We start from the raw sequence: 25,205 nt of genomic DNA, 5'->3' as shown, positions 1-25,205 counted from the left end.
TTATCAGTGGTTTTGAAAATATTGGTCACATTTATTGCTTTATATTAATGCTCACAGTTTATTTACAATGTTCTAGCATGTACAGTGAAGATCAGGCATCATGATGACTTCGCGTTTTCTGCTCTGGACACTGGATATCTAGGTTCTGATTCAATAGACTTTAGGGGCCAGATCCATATTCCTCATTAGTATTAGTATAGCTTTGCTAAAGCTAAGACAGCGCCATCATTTTACACCAGCTGAAAATTTAGCCCATAACCTGTTTAAAATGACAATAAATTCCTGACCAAAAAGCAGTCAGAATAGTAGCAGTGGTAGTGGTAGTAGCAGTAGTAATAATAATAACAAAATGGGGGATCACAAGTTAGGCTTTTCAAGATTACATCAAGTCAAACTTTTATTAGCAAAGTTGAATTTCATGTATAATGAAAATATCCTTTAAAACCATACATGTACATAGGCATGATACAAACGGCAACTACAGTACAAACACATTTCTCTAAACCTTAATAAATTTACGCTAACATTCATCTCAAAAAAGTAACAGTGAGAACTTGGTAACACATTTGTCTTGATCTCTTCTCATGAAGTAACAAAATATTGTGTGTGAAATTTAGAAAAAAAAAGTATGCTTTGGCTCAAACCCACACGTTATTTCCCGTATGTATGAAAGTTGAACAAACTACTGCAGATCACAAAGCTCAGTCACTTGATAGCATATGTAAAACATTAATATGAAGGATACACTGTTGAAATGTAAACAGGTACTACCAGACAAATGGCAAACTTATAAATCAGGATTTACTCCAAAACATTAAGCAATAAAAAAAAATATAAAGATGCTTTTCAGGACTTGATCCCTTGTCAAATTAATGGAATTTCTGCCAGCAAGCACCAACGACGATTTCTTTTAAGTAACTCTCTTCTTGCAGAGGAGCTATTTAAAGTAACTGAGATGTCTGGTTTAGAAGTATAACTATGACCAAATGAAAAAGATTGCAATAAAATACCCCTTCAGATGTATGCAGGTGTCAGAATAAAACATTTATTAGCATTCCTTTAGGAAGCTGTGTGTGAAATTTTTGTCAGAACCCATTTTGGACAGGAGAAAAATAACCTACTCACTTTTACCTAATTCGTTTGGAAAATAATATTGATCCTTCAGACTTTAATTTACCACCTGATCACATAGTTTGGTTCATGAAGTCAATGGTAGTATTAATCTGCACACCAGGGTTTGGAGGACCAGGCCATAACAAAGCCAAAAATGATGTGACAGATAAATTATTTATCATTAGGTATGTTTGCAGTTGACCTATTATGTATTTACACTCACCTACATGCCGTGATTTACAGGGGAATATATAATTGATTTGATATGGGTTCCAATTCTTCTCTCATCAAAGGCCGTTCTACAGCCTGGTAGCAGATATGGCTAAGGCTTTTACCCTATATTAGTATCCACTAGTACAAACCCTTGTAAAATTAAGCTGAAGTTAAGAGCAGAGTGCACAGTGATGGGGACATGATCACTGCTTAAAATGAATAAATCCTTTGGATTTTGTGATGGGGGCCTCACAGCCCATCTTCCAGAGGTTTAACTAATAGGCTGGCCATTTCTAAGAATATTACTATATATTGTGCATGCTTTAAAACAATACTAATCTAATCAATAAGGACAGATGTTGATTCTCTTTCTTATATTGGATAGCTTTAGTCAGTAGATTTAATCCGAGTTGTACTACTGAAGAAAGTGGGTGCATCTCCATGTGAAATTAGGGAAGCACAATAAACTCCAGGGCAGTTCAGGTTGAAGTTTATTGCTCTCAGGCGCAGCATTTACATGTGCCCAGGACCATAAAACACTGACCCAGGGCGTTGCAGTTCCAGCTGGAAGAGGCTCCGGGGATCAGCCTGCCAGCCTGGATCTGCTTCGCCCTGGCTCAACGTGCTGCCCAGGGGCTGGCTGGGGCACGAGGATGCTACAATATGGGGCTAGCTGGCAGGCAGCCCCTGCACTGAAGCACCCTTGTATCCCGTCACCCCATCACTGTCTACATATGTGTTATGGTGCAGTAAATAACTCTGCCATAGGATAGCACTTATGTTTGGCAGTACTATCCTACTTCAGAGTTAATTGGTTAGCTCCACAAAATCTACATGTACGGTACTATTAGGCCGGAGTAAATTAGGCGACTCCGCAATAAGTGTCTCATATAGATGACCCCAGTGGGACTTGTTGGGGAGTTGATATAAAACTTTTGGTCCCTACCCAGTGGAACTGGCAGTGACCCCATATTTTGGGTGCCAACACTTTTCAGTATCAAGACTTTTGTAAACCTTTCCCTCGAGACTATTTTACACTTACCCCAAGCTAGGTCTGTCTACCCTGTCCCCAGGCAGAGCACAGCAATAACACAGCTATATTGCTTCTAGTTTCAGGGCTAACACAGAGAGACAGACAGCTCCGAGTGGCTCCGTACAACATTCCCTTGTCCCATACAGACACATCCAAATGCTATATGATTAAGGGAATTTCAAAACCCACTGCAGACTCATAGAAACACTTGCTTTAATCAATATAGTACAGAACTGATGGCAAATATTATAAATCCAACATAAATCCCCAACTTCTTCTCTCATTTATACCCAGGCAACCCCACTTAGAAAAATGTTATCATCTCATTGTGAATGAAAGAATGATTTGACTATTTGACTCGAAAAGGGGGGGAGGGGGGAGGAATTGCCATTTTTAAAACATATCTCAGCAGCAAGTTTCAACCTACTTCACAGTCCAAGATATGCACAAGATACAACAGCAGCTAAAAAAAAAGATGCTGAAAAAAAATTCACAAGAATGCAAAGTCCCTAGGAAGTTTTGATGTTTGTTTAATATTCATTGGGCATATTCCTGAAAAATAAAAATCAGTGCACATTTTAAAAATTGCATTGCACATCTTTTTGTCACTCCGTAATTTTTAGGCCCTGAGGCATAATGAAATACTAACATTAAGATGTAAGAGTCTGAATTAAAATTTTAATAGAAAAAGCACTCATACTGGCAGATGAGTAACACATCATAGGAATGTCATCAACATCTCTTAGTAACAACTGAGCAGGCAGGAGCACAGGGTGTTTATTCATTATTTGATAATATGACACCCTGCTAATCGGATCTGAAATTTGTGTCTGTTTTACATAGTTCTCTTTTTGTTTTTCCTGGGACCATGACTTCAGCTAATCCTTACTACCCATAATACAAGCAGTATGGGTGTTCATTAACTGCAAATGGGTTGTACACATTATAAGATACGAGCAACCATGTGAAGTTGTAGAGGGCTATTGATAACATCATCACCGCACAGTTTACTTCTGTTGAAAAAATCCTCCCCAGAGCCTTCTGCATCTTGAGCTCTGAAAGAGGAGTAACGCTCTGCAAATACAGCTCCTCAACTACTGTGCTCAAAATAAGACCAGATTTGCAAAACCATTCAGCAACCGCCAGGTACTATTGTTTTCAAAGGTTGTATAACATCTCCCAAAATCTTGCCATCTCATACAGGTACATTAAGGGGAGTTCAACTCTTTAGAAAACCTAGCCCTTGTCCATGTAAAAACTGAGTGAAACCATTTCTAATTTTAAGTGCAAATCACAAAGTGGGAATTCCTTGCCTGATCCCATAAACCCTTACTCAAGACCATACCAATCTGTACTGTTTCCACAGAAGCCATGGGAATACTTGCTTAAGTACTGCTTGCATGGAAAATGTTTTACAGAAAACTGTTTTTCCTTATTTAGCAGGTCTCATCATCATGGCAGAAATGTATTTTAATGGTAGCTACCACCATATAAAAAGAACGGACAATTGCAAGTAACATTAACTGTGTACTGAAGTTAGCAAGGCCATACAAAACTTTTAAAAACAGTCATGAAATCAAATATACAAGCAATACAAAAAATGCACCATGTAGCTTTGCTGAGTTTTTAATCAGTAGCAAAGAACGAACAATTTTGGTGGGGATTTAAAACAGCATTCAGCACCCTACATAAAATACACTGTACTGTAACCCATTATTTTGTTTAAGAATATAGCATTTGGAAATAAATTTTTTAAAAATCCCTAAATTCAGAACTTCCTTTTGGGAAGGGAACACCTTTTGATTACATAAGAAAGAAAGCAGCAAAACTGCTAAATATTTTTTTTTTTTTTACACAATTTGTGCTTTTTGAAAACTAATTGAAGCCCGTAAAGATGGAAGCAGCTCTATTACTATATAGCTATACAGACGCATGCTAGCATCACATCTCAATTCCAAATAAAACAAGGCTGTATTTTCAGGTGTGGCAATATTAACATAATATGTACAATGCATTCGTGAAATGTATGCTAGCATACAGATATACACAAGAGACATATGGAAAGCAAATCGCTTAGAAATGCAGCTTTCAAAGATCTTGGGAATTAAATTCAGGTGGCCTTTTTATGTCCGAAAACCTGATCCTGCTTTTTTGACAAATAGAAAGACTTTGGAATAAGGCCCTTGTTCAAGATACTACAACTGAACTTGTCTAAGGAAAGAGTGCCAGCTACTGGCTAGAAGATATATACACAAGATCAGACTTTTTTTTTCCCCTTTTGACAGCAGGTTTGATATCAAATACTTGCAGCTAAAACTGCATCTCTAAGTACTTGCTTTCAGCTCTAGTCACTAACCCTAGAATCACTGAAACAAGAAGACAATATGAAAAATTAAATAGCACATGGAATGCAGTTCTTTAGTGTTTTACATGATATATATTTTTTTCTCACTAAGATATAGCATGTTACTTTATAAAGTAACCTTTTTTGTTTTTGTTTGTTTTTCTTATTACACTCCAACCTCTACAAAGCCAAGGCCATTATATATTAGGAAATATTGGATGCAAGGTATATACAAAGTAACAAAAGCATACAAGAAAGAGGAAGTTATACTGAGAAACATGTAATATAACTAAGACACGTGTAGAAGAACAAGTATGTATATACATATGTAACACTGAGTAGCTGCAGTTTTGGTCAGACTGAGTGACATCTCTTGCATGACAGAACATTACACCTTCTGGTTTTATTCAACGAAAATACCTGAACAATCAGGACCAAAAAGAAAAAAAAGTCTCAAAAATCATCTTTTAATGGCAGTGACTTATTTCTCTATCCACAGATGTCAAATTCCTGACTGACTCATTCTGTAACCTACTTCTGATCATGTATGGTAAGAGTTGATTACTAGTAAAGATAAATATGGCAATTCAAAATGAATCATTCATGCTAATATTTTATGCATGGAGAGGAAAAGTTGCTGTAGAACTTCCAGTGCTTTCGACTGATCCTTTCTCCTTAGATCCAGAGTAAGCTCCAATAAATGAACCGTCTTCATTAAACATCCCGTGGTCCCCTTCTCCATAATCTACTAAACTATCAGCACTCTCTGTAGCTTTAATGTCCCCATTAATTGATTGGAGGCTGCCTTTGAGTGGCTTTTCATCACTGTCACTAGAAAATAAAGAAAAATCTTCCTAAAACCTAGCTTTGTATTACAGCTCTGGCAATTGAGCATTTAACTTTAGCAAATGAAGAGAAATGTCCAAGAAAGAGTGAGCAAAATATTTTTAAAAATAATAATAATGTAGGGAAAATTTCTGAACATGGTGCATGGAAAATTATCCTGCTTGAGCCAGTGGATGTTACATAGTTGGTGCGTGGTGGTTTGTGGACTGTTTGAATTGCTGCGATTCACTGAGAAATACCCATTTGGATCTTTGCTCTTTGTTTTCCCCCCTGCCTCCTTTTGCCACTGAAACTGTGGGCGAAAGATGAGGGGAGACAAAAGCAGGAAGAAAGGAGAAAAGAAGAAAAGCTGAAAACCAGCTTTGGTAATTCATTTTTCACATCATCTTTAAAGAGAGAAGCATAAAGAGTCTCATTTGGAAAGCAGAGATCCATTTGTATAGCCTGCTGAAGGCTCCATTTATTTCACTGGTCCTCTGAAATGGTGTGGGCTTATCGAGGTTAGCTTAATACATGGGGCTGTTAGCATTTGTTGACATCCTGCTGCTTGGTGGAAGGGTACACGGATGGGACTGCATGTACGGGTTGTGATTTTAAATAACTGGCAGGGTCTTGGGAACTTTTATCTATTCTAAGTGAAATATAAATAATTTGCATAAGGAAGCATGTATTTCTGTGAACAGGTAGAGCAGCACAATGATTCATACCCACTCACTATGGTGGTCTCTTCTCTTGGAGGGTGGCTGGACTGTGTTAGAGAGCCTGATGGACCTGCTACAATTTTGGCGAACAAAATTGGGTCTTTAGCTGAAGCAAAATGGACTCATTCTTTAAGGTCCACAAGTCTCAGGGTCAGTCCCTCTCAGAGATGATCCAACAAAGATAATGCTGATGCCAAGAAAGTGATTTATATCCATAAACAGCTACCACTTAGATATCTCTGGTCCTCAAACTCCAGTCTTGATAGGCATTTGCAGTTATTGCATGTGCCACAATGCTTTGGAGCTCAAGAGTCTCTATAATCTCAGGCCCAAGCCTACTTCTTCATATTACTGTATATGTCTTTAGTACAACATTTCCTTTTCTCTGTAGTCTTCATTTGCATTAAGTTTGGCTTAGGCTGCTCTGGCTTTGCCTTACTCAACCACTTACTTATCCAGATTAAGGAGCATGGCTGTACAGCTGACGTCTAACTGCTGGAACGTTTTGGCCGACTGCTCTCTCTTTCACTGCATCTCAGGGTCAGGAAACAAAACTAGAGGCTTAAGGGAATGGTAGCATTAAGCCTATTGTATGGTGTTGAAGGATCTGGGCCATTACATTTTTGGAAGAGCCAGTCAAAAATATACGCAGAAAAAAGGGACAAAATTTTGAAAACCTTTCCATGAAATATATATATATATTTTTTCAGCCAGTTCCCCTTTTATTAGGAAATGGTGATGCCAACTCTCTGTGTATCTAAGAGATCTCTCGTCTTACTGGCAAAGCATAAGGTCTTGTCTGTTGGAGCCCATCTATATCATTGGTATTTGTATCTTGGTTATATTGTTACGTATCCAGCTCACAACTCTGAATTTACATATGTATATGAAGAATGATTAAATGAAGTGTTAAAATACACTGAGTGTTATTTGGCAAAAGTTATTTTTAATAAATGGATCCTAACAATATTAATTAAAATCTCTTATTATGCACAGCAGAATCAATAGGATGCCTAATTACCTAGAAGGATTGGAAAGAGGCAATTTATAATGGGTTCCCATGGAACTTCTAAGGCTACAACAACCCCCGCCGAGATGTGGGAAATAATGCAGTAAAGAAAATTTCTGAGTAAGACAGTCCAGTGGAAAATAGCCTGGGAACTCCAGGTAGATCTTGCAGTGAGGCTGCTATTGCGTATTTTGGAAGGCCCAGCATTTTCCTGTTTCAACAAAGCTGGGAGTTTGTCACAGAAGTTTTCCATCTGTCACATAATATAAATAATTTTACTTGAAATTCTTGTACCGTCAGAATTTGACAAAGAAGCATATATGAGTCAAAAGTTTCATACTTTAACTGGCATCCTTGAAGCCTGCTGAAACATATTCTGCTCTCAGTTATGCCAGTGTAATCATTCCAGAGTATCACCAGTGAAGTCAACAGAACAGAAGTCAAAGAACAGATGAAAGTGAAAGCAAAATATGTCCATATAAATCTACAGGACATTTACTGGTACATTTGCTTGAAAGAAGTGGGACCGTTAGTTCAGATGCAAAAACTAACCCCCAATTTGTTAACACTGAGTTGGGCCTCTAAGTTAGGAACATACCCACTTGCATCTTCAATCATCATTTATTCCAAATTAATATTGAAATTATTGGCAACTTTCTCTGAATAAGGATGGAAGTAGCCAGTCCTAAATTTGAACCTTCAGTTTCAATATTTAAGATGTCTGTTACTTTCCCATGGACAGGACTTGTATTGATAGAAAATTATAAGTTGAGGGGATAAAGTTACTAACCACATGACTTTCTTACCTTTCTAAATATTTGTCCCATTAGAAAGCATTAAAAATTAAATAAAGATGAAATTATGCAGAAAACCCCTCATCCTTTACAAATAATGAAGTATACAAATTGGACTTAGCCAGAAACTTGTAACATTATAGCCAATTAAACCAATTGTACAATACTGTCTTTTTATACTTAGCATAATTATGTAATAGAATTAGCCTTTTTTTTATTTTAACTGAAGCCAAACATAATTATTTTATCCAGAAAATACTTATACTTATTGTCATTTTCAGTTGTTAATTTTCATCCTTTTTTCATTCTTTTTTTTCCAGAATTAACACCTACTAACTCAAATCGCACTGATGCCAATAGGTGACTTTCTGATGAATTCAGTGGACTTTTGAGCAGCCACAAGACTAAAACGTAAAAGGATTTTTATATTACACATAAGATGCTTAATAAGAAGAAGGCAAAAATAAGTGCTACTCCATCAGCAATTACCTATGTCTCAACTTGGGTGGATTAAAGTGTTCTGGATATAGCTTTATATTCATATTATCATCCACTCCCAAGAGGCATGCTTTGAAAATGAAAAATAGTGTTACTTGGAGGCGCTAATAAAAATTCATTAAAAAATACTTGTGATGATATTGGAAGAAAACCCTCACATCTGTTATATTGTTATTGCAGGTTATATTTACCTATATTCCCCAAAGATTTCATCTTTTATTGATTGGGCTTCAGGATCTGGATGCAAGTCTTCTTTTTCTTTCACTGTGCAAATGAAAGCAAGCAGAAACCTTTTCAGCATGCTTGGGTTCGGTTATGTGGGAACCTGTCAGTCATCATCAACCATTCAACCCAGAGGACAACAGCTATAGCTAAGTGTTTCACAGTACAACAAGGGCTAGGTTGTCAAGACGTGTAGAATAGCTGGCTTTCTGATTCACAATGACCACAATCAGAGTTTCACAGAGGACCTTTCTTCACGTCTTTGAAAAGTTAGCCTGTATGATTTCTTTTAGCAAGACTCATTTCTTTCCTGTGAAATTCAGGCTGTATCTGGAAGCATGGTATGTTTGTCATTAGGACGTGCAACTAGTATTTAGTTGGAAATTCACATTCAAAAGAAACAAAGACCTCCAATATCCTAGTTCTAATAAATAAGTAAAAGCCTGGATGTTACATAAGGAGGTGCTAAATCTATTTAATAACAAATGTAATTGTGCAATACTATTATATATGTAAGAAATTTAATTCTGATTTCAGCTAAAGATCTACTTGCACTACATGTATTATCTGCTACCATAACATATTTATTCTAGTGTAATTATGGTCAAATTGGGAAAAAAAAAAAGGAGACACACAAAGAATATAGCAAGACATGCAAAATATGAAGTGCACATGCAAAGTATGCTAGGTATCTCAGTACAAAATTATCCACAGAGTGCAGCTTTAGTAACTATGGCACATCTACATGTTCAATTAGCATGGCTGAATAAAATCTGATGCAGTTTGCAACAGAGTTTATTGCCCCTGGTTGCAGCGTTTACATGCGTATCCAGGACTGCAGCAGGATGAGCCAGGGCAGCACAGCCCCAGCTGGCAGAGGGTCCCAGGGGGTCAGCCTGCCAGCCTGAAGCCACTCTTCCCCAAATCAATGTGTTGTGGAGGGACAGGCTAGGGCACAAGGGTGCTACAGTATGGGACTAGCTGGCAGGCAGCCCCCACACTGTAGCACCCAGCCAGCCGCAGTCCAGAGTCAGTCCAATACCATATTTGGGGTCAGAAAGTAATTTCATGCCATGGTCAGATTGGTATGGACTGTGGGGGGTTTTCCTTCCTTGGCAGCAGGGATTTGCATTCTTCCTGGGATCTTTTGAGTGTATATCAACAACTTCTACAGTAGCAGGACATTGGCTGCTGTGGTCTCCCTGCTTTGTGTGGGCAGGTTAGGGGCTAGGGCTGTGCAAAGCTTTGGTTGCTGATTCGATTCGGAGGAGATTCGGTAGCCAAATCTCCAAATCTGAATTAAATGAGGGGATCACTAAAAAGGTCTGAATAATTCCAACCCTCCAAATCAATTCGGAAAAGATTGGGAGGAGATTCAGAGATTCCAGCAGTCTCTGCTCACTGCCACAGGGAGCTGGACCTGGGCTCCATGCCAGTAAGTAGGGGGCAGGGGTGGGGGCTGGAGGAGGGAGGGGACCATGAGGGACCCCTGCCAGGCCCCATCTCCTGCCTCTGCCTGCTCCCCCAGCCCCCATGAGTGTCCCCCACACCCTCCCACTTTTCCAGCCCCATTAATGGCTGCCTCACCCGGCCCTAACATCCCAGCACTTAAAAAAAAAAAAAAGCCCCTCACTCACTGGCTCCTGCCAGGTGGGGCATGATCCCCGCTGCCCCCCACTGCCCTGTGCTGCATGGGGGGCTCTGCCCTGAGCGTCCAGAGGCCCCAACAGCCACTGCAGCAGCCAGCAAATGCAGGAATTTTAGGGTTTTTTTTAAAAAGCTGAGATGCTGGAGCCAGGCGGGACAGCCATTGATCAGGCTGGAAGAGCGGGCAGAGGTTGGAACCTGTTTGATTTGGAGATTCGGCCAATTTAGCGGTGGCCAAATCTCTGAATCAGATTCGGCTGAATCAATTTGGGATAGTGATTTGAATCACCAAATTGAATCGCTGCCCCTCAAATTGGTCAAATCCAAATCTGAAGCAAATACTAGACACTTTGCACAGGCTTATTAGGGGCTACGTCTTTTCTTCGTGTCAGGGTTGACTCAGTGGTTTTGCTAAGAGCTTAGACAATGGATTTATATAGAGTGGTTTAGATAGGGATGATCCTGCCTGAGGAAGGGGGTTGGACTAGATGATCTATGGAGGTCCCTCCAGCCCTACTTTATGCATCTATGACACAGGATGACAATGAACCTCCAAAGCGATGCAGCTATCACAGGGTCAAATGTGATCCTGTAAGATTTAAGGCCCTGGTGGAACTTCATCTGTAATACTGTGTACAATTCTAGTCACCCAGAAGATGCATTCAACCCAGTGGGCCACTAGAGGAATAGGCAGCTTATCTTACAAGAGGATATTAAAACGACTTGGCTTGTTTAGTCTCACAAAATGAAGCCTATTGGGCTTCACTGATATCACTTCTCTCTATAAATACATTTGGGAAGAGGCAAGAGGAGGAAACAATGAAGAGAAGGGATTACTTAAGCCAAAATCTTGGCACAAGAAGAAAGGCATATACACTGGCCATGAGTTACTTGTAAATTTAGGATTTCCATGAGGACAAGTCTAATAACACTGGAGATACTGGAGTGCCAAGGCAGCAAAGCCACATACACCGCACAGAATGTCACCCACCAAGTATAGGTTTGCTTGTATTGATTTAAATCAACTTATTTTTTTTTAAATTACAACACATAAATCCAAACTGTATTTTTCAGGTTGTAAATATTCAGCCTTCAGAGACGGAAGCGTGAATTTTTAGACTCTTCCGTTCAACTAAGTAGCTATGAAGGTGCCTGCTGTTATCAAATATATTTAACAAAAAAGGACAATAGCTGTACTTACCTGAGTATTTTCCTCCTTTATTCCTTTTGACAAAGCAAACAGTTAGCAGCAATAAGGTAAGCAAAGCAATGGCACACATCAGTCCAATAAACCAGCCTTGTGTAGAAATTCCCTCATATATGCCAGCATAAGCTTTGTAGAAGAAAAGAAACAAAAATATTTAAGTAGGGAAAACAGAGTAACCTACTGCAAAAAGAATGTTTAAAATTTTCTTTACTGATCTGGAATGATCAAACTCTTGTTACTGATATCAAGCTAGCATTTTTAATTTTAAGATATAAAGGACAGAAATAAAATGTCCAAAGAACACTATTTACATATAAGGCAAATGAAGTGTGTCACACAATACATGTTTTTGGAAAGACATTTCCAAAGGAGTGCTTGATTCAGAGGATTAACACTGAAATAGGAAAGGTGCACAGAAAATTGCTAAGCCTCTCATGCACAAAGCAGTTTTGCAAAGACAGAGTTAAAAGTGTTTTTTAGGATACATGCAAACTGCTCAGCTAGCCGCATTCATGGAGAAGGAGCAGCACCTACCCTTTTAAAATGGCATACAAGCTAAAACCTGTAAATAGTAGGTATTGGAAAGCTTTGTAACGATTCCAGTACTTTAGACGGTAACATTGGAAGCTGAACAGAAAACTAATGAAATCTACAGTAAGAAACTCTTTGATTTCATTGGATACAAGCTCAGGGTCCATTATTTCAATATTATATTTCATTGTAGACCATATTTAAAACTAATATTTATTTAAATTTAAAAAGAAATTTTGATTTATCACCTTAAAGGGTTTCATTTCTCACCTCTCCCCCTCGTCTCAATTACATCTTCAAAAATGCTATTGTTATCAACCCAATTCTTAGTCACTAGACGAACTGTATATTCAGTTCCAGGCTCAAGTGCCTCAATGGGGTGAAACTTTTGGGTAGGATTTACTGCTCCTGAAATCTTCCCGATCCCTTTACCTATGAAACGTACATAGCCAAGTCATATTAATGAGTTATTCATTGAACAGTCAGACTCCAAAATGCACAGTTACAAAATGATCTATACAACACGCATACATGAATATATTTAACGTCTCTCTGGGATATATATTTTGGAGAGACTATAAAATAAAGTAGACAAACAGTTTCTCTGCTTGTTTTAATATTTCACAAGTTAAAGTCAACTGCAAACTGAAATAATCCTGATATTTAGGGAGGATTTTCTACAATTTCCAGGATGAAAGGAGATATTGATGAAATGACATGTAGGATTATAGATTTGCTTTAATTAATACCTGCCTTAAAAATTACAAATTGAATGTGGCTTTGCTTTGGTTAGATAATCTGTGGCTCTGATCCTTTTCTCATTAAATTGAACTCATTGGGTCAGGATTAAATACACAGTTATCCAGAAAAAGAGAATTACATCACTTATAGGAATAATTTACATGGGGAAGTATACTAATTTTTCCCTAGAAAGAAGCTCCTCACTTCCCTTTTTGCACAAGTATTTTAAAGCACCTACAAGTGGAGCACTGTTTTAGACATAACTAAAGGGTTTTTTAATATGACTTTCATACGTAATCTTTGCATATTCTAAATGATCTTTATAAGAAAAGTATTTGTAATCATAATCAAGTATTTGTTTAAATTTGGTTTTCTAGTAAGCCCAGTCTTGATCTCAAAACTTCCATTGGCCCATTAGGTATTTTGCCTAAATTAGAAACTGAAAGGTAGCATCGTGTACCTTTCCTTATAAATTATATTCCATTATTAATAAAAAATATTCCTATAAAATAATATTTCATGTTAACTCCAAAATGAAAAGTATACATTTAGGACGAAAGTTATTCACAATATGAAGGGCCTTATAGGAGCATGCCTATGTAAAGGCAGCAGCATCCATTTCTAGATAAAGATCCATCTCTGGGAGTCAGAAAATCCAGGCTCTGTTCTGTGTTCTGCCAAGTTACTTTACTTCTCTGTGCCAATGGGAGTATTCAGGAAGTGCAGCAGGAATTGCTCCATGTTATATAAAGCATAAACTATCCTAACATATAGCACACACTATGCTAACACTTCATAGCTGTTCTCTTGTTTTAGGCTTTTTAAATAATAATTGTAATAGAAATGATACAAGAATGATAGAACAGCATCCACTTTTAGAGAGTGATCTAAAACCCATTCAACTCAATAGAGGTGTCTCACTGATGGCAATGTGCTTTGGATCAAGACTTTATTCAATAGTACCCATATCTAAAATTAGGAACGTAACCTTCTAACATTCCCCAGATTTGGGGGGGGGGAAATACTAATACACATGCTATTTAATTCTGTTCAGTTGCTTAATTTGCATAATGTATCTGTTTGCAGTTCTAAAGTAATCTCAATGAAAGCACGGCATGGTTATTTCCACACAGCATAGCTTCAAAACTGCGGGACCGATTTGCACAGACAGTAAAACAATGGCTATTAGTACCAAAACTAGTAAACACAGTAAGCAAGAAAACTTTGAGAGATTAGAATTTGGTTGGTACCTGAAGGAAAAGAAAGAAAAAGATTAAGAACAGCATAGACCTTGTCAAAGGAACAGTACATAGTAAGTTTTTCAATTCAACTATATAAATATTACAATAAACAGTTAAATTAGTAGGCCACCGAGAACCAGAGAGAACATGCTGAACTGGAATAATGCCGATGTTGAAACATGGTGCATTAGCATAAATTATTCCATCTACTGGTAGGTTTTGCTAAATGAACTACGTGAGGCTAAGCAATAATTTTTAATCAAACTGCAGATTAAGCAACAGGACTTACAGGTAAATTTTAATTACATTTTCTAAAACAGAGACACCAGAACAATGAATGTAATGAAAATGCTATCCATAAAGGAACCAGAAGTAATGTTCTGCTATATGAACTTTAATCTCATTACTCATTAAATGCCATATAACACTTAAAACATGTCAGCCAGACAAGGCAATCATATATTGCAATTTGTATACAACCCAGGTCTGATCTTGTAGATTTATTCACTGTTCCAAGCCAGCAAAGCATTTAAGCATGTGCTTAACTGTAGAAATAATTGATTTCAATGAGATGATGTATATATATTACTTTGAATGCATGCGTCAGAGCTTTGCTACATCAGGGATAGACAGTCTGAGTAGCCTGGAACCAAAATTGATATCCCGGTTCTCTGTAAATAATTCTCCGTATCCTAAAATTCAACACAGGAGCCCAGGAGTGTCTGCCTGTGCGGTGTCATCCCATATAAAAATAGTCTGTATTATTCAACCAAATATAATACCTATAGAGGAAAAAGAATTGGTAACTGAGGAAAAGTTGATAGGTGGAATAGAAAAAGTAGTGTAGAGTCCTGAAAAATAAAAAAAACCCAGAGATATACTGAAAACAAAATGTTTACCCATTATTGAAAGGTCAGTGAGCGTCAGAAATTAGCTTCAGAAAACTGAAAGCAAGTAGGTTAGTTTTTTAATGTACCACAGGAGAGAAGCAGCATTAGTAATGAAAACATATCACCAGCATATCTCATTTCCCCCCTACTATTCATCAGTCACATCATGGGATTCACATGAACATTAAACACTGAGCTGCAATTTGACAATGTGCTTAGTGGGCTTCGAGATGGATGAGAACAGTGGAACTTGCTTTTTATTATTATTTTACTGAAGCTACACTATGAAGGAACAAGATAAACCTCCTTCATGGATTTACTACCAGTCTTTACTAGTTCACCTAAAATTAGCGCATCTGTTATGAAACGCATCCAAAAAAAAAAAAAAAAAAAAAGCTGGCAATCATGCAGCTGAATTAAAAATTGCAGATAATAGTTTAATTTATAGCTGTACCTGTCTCAATACATCTGCTTGAAATAAATGGAAAGTTAAACTTTCATCAGTTTTCCTCCACTGACTGGCTATTAAAAGCTTATAAATATGCATCATAATTACCCTGCACCTTCTGGGCTTTTGTAGTCCAGGAGGCATTTCATGCTGAGTTGTAGCGATTTTAAGAGGTAGTTGGCGTTTAGAATCCATTAGGTGAGAATTAATGGCTTACCCACAGTAGCTGGCTTTCTAGACCATCCACTCTGACTTTGGGTTGTTAGCTGTACTTTGGTATCTCACAGAAGACAGGCTAGTCTTGCTAAGAGAGTATCTTTTTAGCTCCAGTTAGTGCTCTGAATGTAAAAAAAACCTGTGTGTCCTGGGTGGCAGGGACATGATTAACTGGTATCAGTGATTCACTAGTTAATGCTTGCAGTAATCCTAGTAGGCGGTCACTAGTACTCTGGTTCAGGCAGGCTTGGGTGCAATGGTGAGGCCTGCAGGACTGTTTCCATGCTCTGCGCAGTGTGGCGATGGGGGAGCATATTATACGCCAAAAAATCTGGTGATACACAGATAAGGGGTTTGTAAAGTTATTGTTCAAGCATAGCTTTTCCTGCGGCACTTCTATTCTGGATGAAGATCTATGCCAAGAAAAGAGCCTTCCTTTCTTCTCAGATCCAGACTACATAAGCAAACAAGTATTTAATTTAAAATCATTAGACTTGTCAAGTAGCAGGGGACAAACAGGACTCTATCAGCATCTCAAACTGACAGATGTCTGCGCTTCTTGGGGACAAGGCAACGTGCAAGGTCCAGAATCCCGTCCATGAGAACTGAATATACTACAGGAGGGGTATCTACCTCTATCTGTAAAATGGATAGAGAAGATCTTTTTTTTCTGCCTTGCTTATGGATATTCATTGGATATGGAAAATCACTGAGACACAATAACCATTAAAAGCCTACAGTGCTATTTTAATGGAGTTTCATTCCACAGTAGGACTGCACTATAAATCTGCCACTTACCTGGGGAACTTTGAATAATATGACTTGACTTTTAAAATGCATTCCATTTTTTAAGAGGCAATATTAAGTTTAATTTTTAGCGCCCACCAGGCAACAGCTTAAAATGTGAGAAAGTCACTGAGATGTGTGTGATTCTGTCAGCCACAGGACACAGATCTGGTGCAATTTAAATGAACCTGGACCAATTTAGCCCTGTGAAAATTACGCAGAACCTCCCTGGGATTTCAATGGGAGCTGGAGGGCTACATCAGAGAGTGAAATGGGACACAGTCAGGTGGCTCTTGTTTGAGTCGCTTGAAAAGTCTGTGGTACGGGGCACAAAAGCAACAGCAGAATAGGACCCTTGCAGCGAGCACAAATTACACTATTCTGTTCATCATGCAATCCATCACTCTTACTTCCACTAGAATCTCTTGCTGACATTGTTGAAACAACATCTTTTGACAGAAAAGAAGGAAAATAAAAGGAAGAAGAATGTCAGATATTCTATTTACTCTAGTTTTAAGCATAATTTCATAGTTTCTAGGGTCAGAAGGGACCTGAACAGATCATCAAGGCTGATCCCTTGCCCTGGGCAGGAACGAGTGCTGGGATCCTGATACCCCAGCCAGCTATCTATCCAAAGGCCTCTTGAAGACCCCCAAGTAGGGGAGAGCACCACTTCCCTTGGGAGTCCATTCTGGAGCTTGGCAGACCCCAGTCAGCACCAGAAATTCATCTAAAAATTAATGGGCTAAGCAAGGTTGTTCAAATTACAAACAGCTTTTTAAATGGCCAAATGTAGAACTCCTGACCTCACAAAGTAACAATATCTGAGAAACTAGGATTGCATTTTTCTTTAAAAAAAATGTGTTTTTTATTATGTTGTTGAAGACTAGTATTGATAACAATAGGAGGAACAGAGAGGATGCTGGGCAGAGGACAGAGAATTTGTTATGATAGCATCAGATTCTGCACAGCACAAAATGGGTATGTGTGGAGGATATATTGGGTGCTTGGATGATCTTGAATGGGATCAATGAAAAGGCACTACTTAAGAGACTGTGGTAATGCAACCAGCGGCCTGTTACCGGAGGAAAGGGATGTGTCAAAGTAGATCAGCCAACACTCTGCCTATATGAAATAAGGATTGACAGAAAACTTTATCTAACAGGTACTGGGATGAGGGAAGTGGGGAAAACTATTCAAGCACTATTGAAGAGTGAATATCTGAAGAGGGGAAATCCACATGAATTGCAAAAGAACGTCATGATTTTCCCTAGAATTAGGGACGTATCTTTTTGAGATGTGTATAAAATCAGTTCAGCACGAAACCTTGACCCCAGATGTGCTCATGCACATTCCTGGATGCAATTTCTTCCAGACTGCAAATATGACAGGAGATTTTTCTGCAGTCCCAGTTAAGGAGAGAGAAAACAGGACTTCTTTTTGGAGAACTCTGCGTGGATTCAAAAAGTAACCGGCAGGCACCACATGCAGCCACGTATGAGTTTGGAGTACCTTGTAAGCACTTCAGCTGGAGTACGTGTTTGTAAGGACCCTTGCAATCTTGCAGAGGAAAAGGGAAAGAGATGCAGTCCCTATTTCACTGGTTGTCAGCCCAATTTGACAATACATCCTAACTAGGGTCTTGGGACAATAACTCAGAATGCAGAACATTTTTAGTGGGTCCTATGCTGTAGCCTCAATGACCAAAGGAATTAATATTTTAGTTGACTCCCAAACTATGTAAGTGGCAAGGCCCATTTTGTATCAAGATTGTTACAGTATGTTATCACTGCTAAAAAGAATGAAGCAAGGCCACTTTTTGCTTATCACATTGTCCTTGTCCTTCATTGTGGCATTTCCATGGCCATTATTATTGAACAATTTTGGGGAACATGTTCACTGGAATACTTGTCTGCTCAAACTTGCTAAGCATAGTGTGTTTATTTTATTCCAGCCCAATGAGGCAAACCAGCTGCATTACTTCTAATTTTCCAATAAATCATTGAATATGAAAATGTTTAGGAGACAGGGTAAATAGCCTACGAATGGGCTTCACTGTTGGCCATTTGTAGCTTTTGATAAAATAATGCGACTCGGAGCACAAACATTCGAATCAGCCTTCTGCTAATGGATTTGTGGGACTCTCAAATTCTGTTCTCAAATGGCAACACATGGCTTCCATTAATATTACTGTTAAAAAAGGCAGAATTTGGCACACTAATATTTTAGTAGTTCTCCAGTGTCCTTTTAATGACTGCTAAATTCTAATTTTCATAAAACCCACTGAGCTCATTGGTGGGTGAAGCCAAAGAGCAACATGAAATAGCTAAATCAAATGTACTGAAGAACAGAATTGCTGCGTTTAAAAGTTCATTGATAGTGCTAATGCAAAGCAAACAATTTCAGTCCTCAAATGAGAGAGAGAAAGAATTCAAAGCTGAAAATCTCAATAGATTTTTTTTCCATTACATTCAAAACTTTTCAGTGTAAAAATACACTGCCTATTAACTTACTCCCATCTGTTATTGTTAGTCCTTCTTCTGTGGCTGGCTTGCCACAGCCTTTCATAGTACAGGCACTCACATAGAATTTGTATTTAGTACTGGAGCTCAGATTTGAAAGCCTCCAACTGAAAGTCGAAGGGTTGGTAATATTGACGTCACTCAAAGGTCCAATCTCATCGGTTTCATTGACTGAAAAACAAACAGCAGCGTTCAGTCAGGCATGGCCACCAAATGTTACAAAATGCAAAAATGTCAAGAGAGCTGATAGAAAGGAGGCAGTTTGAAATAAGTGGAAAGGATGATGTTCTGAAAAAAAAATGTGTATCTTACTACCCTGATATGTTTTGGAGTCCTTGAACAGGATTTACATTATTTGATTGGCTGTTTCTGCAGTTGAAAAGGTAGTGACTATAGAGGTCTACTGAGGTAGGCCTGTGCAAAGTGGCTAGTATTCACTTTGGATTCAGATTCAGCCGATTCAGGGGACGGTGATTCGATTCGGTGATTCGAATCACTTTCCCAGTTTGATTTGGCCAAATCTGATTTGGAGTTTTGACTGCTGACAAATCTCTGAATCAGCCAGGCCAGGCCCATTTCCCACCCCTCTCCCAGTCCGGCAATAGATGTCCCAGCACCTGGCATTTGTTAAAAAAACCTGTCCCCGGTGCTCACCAGGTGCTGCTGGGTTGGGGGCAATCTCCACTGCCACCCACTTCCCCAGGTTGCATGGGTGGCTCTGCATGAGCCCCATGACCCCTCCCTTGTTCCCCCAGGTCCCCCATGGGTGCCCCACCTGGGCCAGTTCTGGTCCTTTAAGAATAAAAAAGAAAATAAAACAACCCCTGGACTCACTGGTCCTGCTGGCAGGGGACAATCCCCACTGCTCCCCACTGCCCCACACCATGTGGGGGGCTCTGCATGAGCCCCCAAAGCTCCAAGGCCACTGCAGGAGCAGAGAGTCCCGGGGCTTTTCTCAGCTTTTTTTTCTTAAAGAGACAGAATTGACCTGGATGGGGCACGCGTTGTGGGGGGGGGCTGGGAAAGTGGTGGGGGTCAGGGGGCTCATGCAGGGCCCCCAATGCAGTGTGGGGCACTGGGGGGCAGTGGGGAGCGGGTGGGGCTTTTTTTTTAAAGTACCGAGACAGGGCAGCCATGGTGGGGCTGGGGGAGCGGGTGGGGTTGGGGGGCTGGTAGGTGTCCCCCCATGGTCCCCTCCCCCCTTGCCCAGCTCTCCATTCTCCACCCCTAGTACTTACCAGCTTGGAGTTGCTGCAGCACTTTGCTGCAGCCACCAGGGACTGCCCAAATCATCAAAGCTCTCCAAATCTTTTCCGAAGATTCAGAGAACTTTGAATTGATTCAGACCTTTAAATTGGTCCCCTGATTTGATTCGGATTTGGAGATTCAGCCATCGAATCAGGCCGAATCTCCTCCAAATTGAATCACCACCCAAATCTTTGCACAGCCCTACTACTCAGTTAAGCAAAATATTTTTCTAGAACCTCAAATACACATAAATTGAAGGTGATTGTGGATTTTTTGCTCCAAAACTTCTACCCATGTTCTCAAACTCCGAGTCATACATGCAAGTTTATGACAAATCCCCTCCTTTTGTTCGACATCTATCAACTGCTATTTGCAAAAGGAGTGGCTCCTCCGAAGCCTGTTGGATTGGCAAAATGAAACCCACCTCAGAACTAGAGGATAGGGAGTGTATGTAACCTCCAAAGGTATGTATGCTGCTGTTTTAGAAAACATGAGAAATTACTGAAGAGTTCACAGCAATTTCTTTGATAATACAATTGTGTTGTGCACTTGTACTTTTTTCTCAACGCAATGCCTTGAATTAGCATGCAAACGTATCCCTTTCGTAACATTTGGTAGTGTTGGTAACTTGAAAATCAGTAATGAAATACAGCTGATGGTGGCTACTCCAGAAGTCACATGGACCTGAATCTTAATGCAGGGTTTCACAAACAGGGTGAGAACACACTAAAATGAATTCATTTCAAAACCTGAATTCACAAAAAGTGTTTATATCTTTGCTCACCACTGCTAAGTATGTGTGGTTAATTATTCTGATCCATAACCATGCATACAATTCTTGCCTCATCACTGCAAATTATTTCCTCTTTGAAATTAGGTGTCTTTCTAAAAACAGCTCAGAGTTTTCTGAGCGTCCTTTGACTGTTGGATTAAATAGCCTTTGCAAATTTCAAATCCTGTATTACAGTGTTTGATTAGTGGATGCAACTTTAAATATAGCATGATTACACTGTGAGTTTAAACAGATTGGGAACGAACACGTCAAAAACATTTTTCTCTGAAAAATGAAGCAGGCCTGCCCCCTAGCAGACTGAACTAACATCTGTAATTTTGGAACATTGTTTCTTTGCTAATCAAGTTGTTATCTGAGTTTTAAAAACAGTTTGTAGGCTAGCATCTGTTTTAACTGTTTCTACACAAACCATACATTATTTGCAAAAACTCTAGGGCAAAGTCGAGTATTTACTTACTTATTTGATATTGCAAATTGTAGCCAGTAAGAAAGCCATTTGATTTCTTAGGAAGTCCCCATGACAGAGTGACAGAATCCTTATCAAAGTTTAGTATCCTTAGAAAATGTGGTTGTTCAGGAACTGTAAACACAAGAAATTAGCTTAGTTTTATTGAAGGCAGATTGCATTTTACCAGCTCTGTTTCTCCATATTCCCATCACACTGGAATATAATTCCATCCAAAGCATATAGTTTTCCATATTGATCCAACATGTGCTATTCTCCACTCAAGAAAGGTTCTGCACACCTCCTAAAAGGGCTCCACTTATTAACTTCTATATACTTAACAGGGAGTCAAGTGTGCTCAGCATCTCCCAGGGATGGATACCTCTACTGGAAGACTGGTATGGAATTGGCCGTCTGAGTCACTGAGCCCAGTCCCCATCGTTTTCAGAGAACTTTTTGTCCAAAAGTCCATAAGACCTCATTAGCACTTCTGTCACACCACAGTCACAAAAGGACACCAAAGCAAAGGGCAGAGGAGATAGGATTTAGATTAAAATAGGCTCAGATAAACCTAGGAGGAGAACCATGTCCTGCCTTAACAAGGAAGACACTTCTCCCCTTCCCCAGTGAAATGGTCTTTAAAAATCTGAACCTGAATGCAGAAGATGGGAGATTGCATTTTGCCTTTAACTATGGCAATTCTAAATCTGCCCACACAGGCATAATAATAAAGGTCCATATATAGGTCTCTCTAAAATTACTTGATCTAGGTCATGAAAGATATTTATTTAGTATTCTCTGCCCCAATTTTTTTCATATTATTACCTCCTTCTGGAGTATGGAACATGATTGGGGAGCTTTCAGGCCCATCTCCTTTTCCATTGAAAGCTAAAACAGTTAAGTGGAATTCACTAAATGGCTCTAGACCAGGAATCATTCCATGGTTTCTGTCTCCTATAAAAGTTAGGAAGTGTTTCTCCGGGTGGTGTCTTTTTCCATCCAGCAAACTCCTTGTTTTCCACCAAATGACCTGTATTGAAAATAGTAGATTCTCAGATTGAGTGGTCAGGGATTGGTCATCCTTGCAAAAATCACATAACATATAGGCAGGATTCATTTAACCATATGAACATTGATAGACGGTTATTTATTACAAAAAAAAATACCCCCCAAAACAACAACCTTATAGCCTCTTAAGCGTCCACGAACTCTGTCTCTTGGAATTCTGGACCACATTGCTTTAACTAGTGTGCTGTTCAGGACCTCCACCATTACACTGGAAGGAGCAGCATCTGGAACTGTAAATGCACAAGTATTACATATTATAGGTACTTACTAGTCCATATTCTTATAATATGTGTAGCTGGGGTATCCTATATCTTATAGGATACCCCTGGATCCTTGGTGCAAGCTAGTGACTCATGCTGAGTTCCAGTTCAATACCCGAGATCAGCCAAGATGGTGGCCATCACCCTTATTACATTAAGGGGATCAAATTTGGGATTGACATACCATTTCAAAAGGCAACCATAAAGTTTCTTTTGTAAGTAATTACCATTCATAATCCAACAGTAGGGTTTTTATCATCACAAAAGCATTAAGCAATCTATTGTAGTGCCTGGATTAATGAGGCATTGGTCAGAGACCTACTGACCAACGAGTCTTTCCAGTGATATACATAGGTGTGAATCAAGTCAATAGGGAGCATATTTCAAAAGAAATAAAACACAAGGAGAAACCTCTCTAAATTCACTTTCATTTTTCATTATATCTTATACTGTACAATGGTTCATGCATGGGCCATAGGGAAAAAACGTCCCTAACTCTCCGTTCACTCTCAAGGAGTTGCTTACTTTTGTGAATGATCCCACGAGGCTTCTAATAAAAGTAAGAGAAAACTAAAATACAGGGGGAAAAAAACCCCCAAAGAGTCAGGTAAAATGGCAACTTTTCAAACATATTTAGAGTTTGTCATGCCTTGGAATACATAAGGAAGCCTGATAGAGAATTCATTTCCTTCTGTAATAAATATCAGAACTTCCCTTTTGATGTTAATGATAACGATGTTTGTTTTCATGGCAATTAAAAGAAACTAGGCTTTCAGAAACAAAGAAAGAACCTCAGGAGATTATCTGTCTCTTGCTCGAGGAAGGAGCATTCCTGTCGAAACGAACCCTGACAAATGTTTGTCTACCCTCTGCTTAAAACTTCCAAAGATATTCCACAATACCAGACCCAAAGAAAGTATGGACTAATCTCATGTAATGAAGCAACAAAAGAGCAGAAACTAGAAGAACAGTCCTGGGCCAATGCTTACAAGATAATACAATTCAGTAATGGCTAGTGCATGCCATGATGGATTAAGAAAGTGTTTTTATTGTATAAAACACTCAGTTGCTTGAATTGGCTAATCTCTTGAAGGCTATTTGTTAGGTCATTCAGGCTCCCTGTCTATTTTGTAGTTAAGGAAATAATCTGAAGCTTTCAGACTCAACATGGAATGAAAGCTGCCTGATTTTCAATAATAAGATTAATCTGAAAAATCGGAAAGATGTACAATTTGGAGACACCACTGGCCCCGTCTTACTACAACAGGCTCCAAACCCTGCTGCTAAGGACTAAGAGATTGGGCATTTGTAATTTGGACCGGGAAATCTTGGCTCCCCATGTGAGCTGGCTACAGTGGTATTTACTCCCTTGCTGATTTAAATCCCTAAATCCTAAAAAAAGGACTTGGTTGTTGTTGTCGTTGCTGAACTGGGTTGCTTACTAAAGTGCTTTTTAGCTTTTTATTATTGCAGCTGGAGAAATTATAATCCTCCAAATATCTCTCACAATTTCATTTTGTAAACAACAGAGGAAGGAACAATTCTGCTATTGATTGGGCAGGGATTGGTTTGGCATCCTAGAGTAGCAGGGCGTTCAACCATCTTACGCTAGGCACAAGCATCTTTGTATGAACTCCATCACCCGGGGCACCAGCACTAATTTCATGAGCAGGATAACTTCTTGTCTTGCTTTATTAGAACCAACTGGAAAGACACAATTACTAGGTAGCACTATGGTGCCATGGATTGGAGGGTACAGAAATGGGGCTGGTATCACACGGTGATGCTGTTATTTCAGGACAACAAAAAACATGATCCCATAGTAGACTGAAACAAGTAGACACGGTACTAGATGTCCACTTAATCTTAAAATTGATGATTCTACAAACGGACACTGTGGTACACGAATGAGAAATTGTATTAAGACAGCCAATTAAGAAGAAAAGCACAATGTAGAAATGGAAGAAGAGTACCTGATCATCATCAAAGGTAGATCTCACTTTGAGAAGTGGTCACCACTTATGGTGGCAACAAAATTAGGTCCTTATTTTAACTACAGGCTCAAAGTTGCACCTGCAACATCGGAGGTCTGAGATGTTACTGTAAGAATAGCTTTTTTGAAACAATCATATGAACTGTAAAATATTGCTGTTGCTGCTAGCTGTACTTACTGGGAGCAGCTGAAGTGCTTGCAAATAGATCCAGCCTGAAAAGGGATGGTTGGCCAGCTGACTACATGACAAGCATGCTACTATTTCTTGCACAATGCGGGGAGGATACATGAGTGCATACGACAAATAAATGTCTTTGCATCATGGAATGTAAAATGTCCTATGATGTCTGCTGTGGATATGGGGCGGTACCAACATTTTTAATCCTGGTACTGCCA

The 25,205-nt window shown here is 39.1% G+C and overlaps 1 protein-coding gene across 14 annotated transcripts in view; it reads right to left on the bottom strand.

The window, feature by feature from the left end:
* Nucleotides 1–364: 364 nt before the first annotated feature.
* CHL1 (cell adhesion molecule L1 like) overlaps nucleotides 365–25,205 on the bottom strand; it is a 186,815-nt gene continuing 161,974 nt past the window's right edge. For 10 of the 14 annotated variants that reach the window (XM_014605288.3, XM_014605303.3, XM_014605296.3 and 7 more), the window contains 8 exons: nucleotides 22,671–22,786; nucleotides 22,314–22,518; nucleotides 21,501–21,623; nucleotides 18,994–19,173; nucleotides 12,429–12,590; nucleotides 11,622–11,753; nucleotides 8,743–8,815; nucleotides 365–5,534 (listed from right to left, as the gene is read on the bottom strand). In XM_014605288.3, coding sequence (XP_014460774.1) covers nucleotides 5,318–5,534; nucleotides 8,743–8,815; nucleotides 11,622–11,753; nucleotides 12,429–12,590; nucleotides 18,994–19,173; nucleotides 21,501–21,623; nucleotides 22,314–22,518; nucleotides 22,671–22,786 — 1,208 coding nt within the window. In that variant the 3' untranslated portion in view covers nucleotides 365–5,317. The other 4 variants (XM_014605317.3, XM_014605323.3, XR_009456100.1 and 1 more) reach the window with 3 other exon arrangements.

The sequence above is a fragment of the Alligator mississippiensis genome, chromosome 12 (genome assembly GCF_030867095.1).
Source record: "Alligator mississippiensis isolate rAllMis1 chromosome 12, rAllMis1, whole genome shotgun sequence".
Taxonomy (NCBI): Eukaryota; Metazoa; Chordata; order Crocodylia; family Alligatoridae; genus Alligator; species Alligator mississippiensis.
This window is presented reverse-complemented; position numbering and strand designations above follow the sequence as displayed.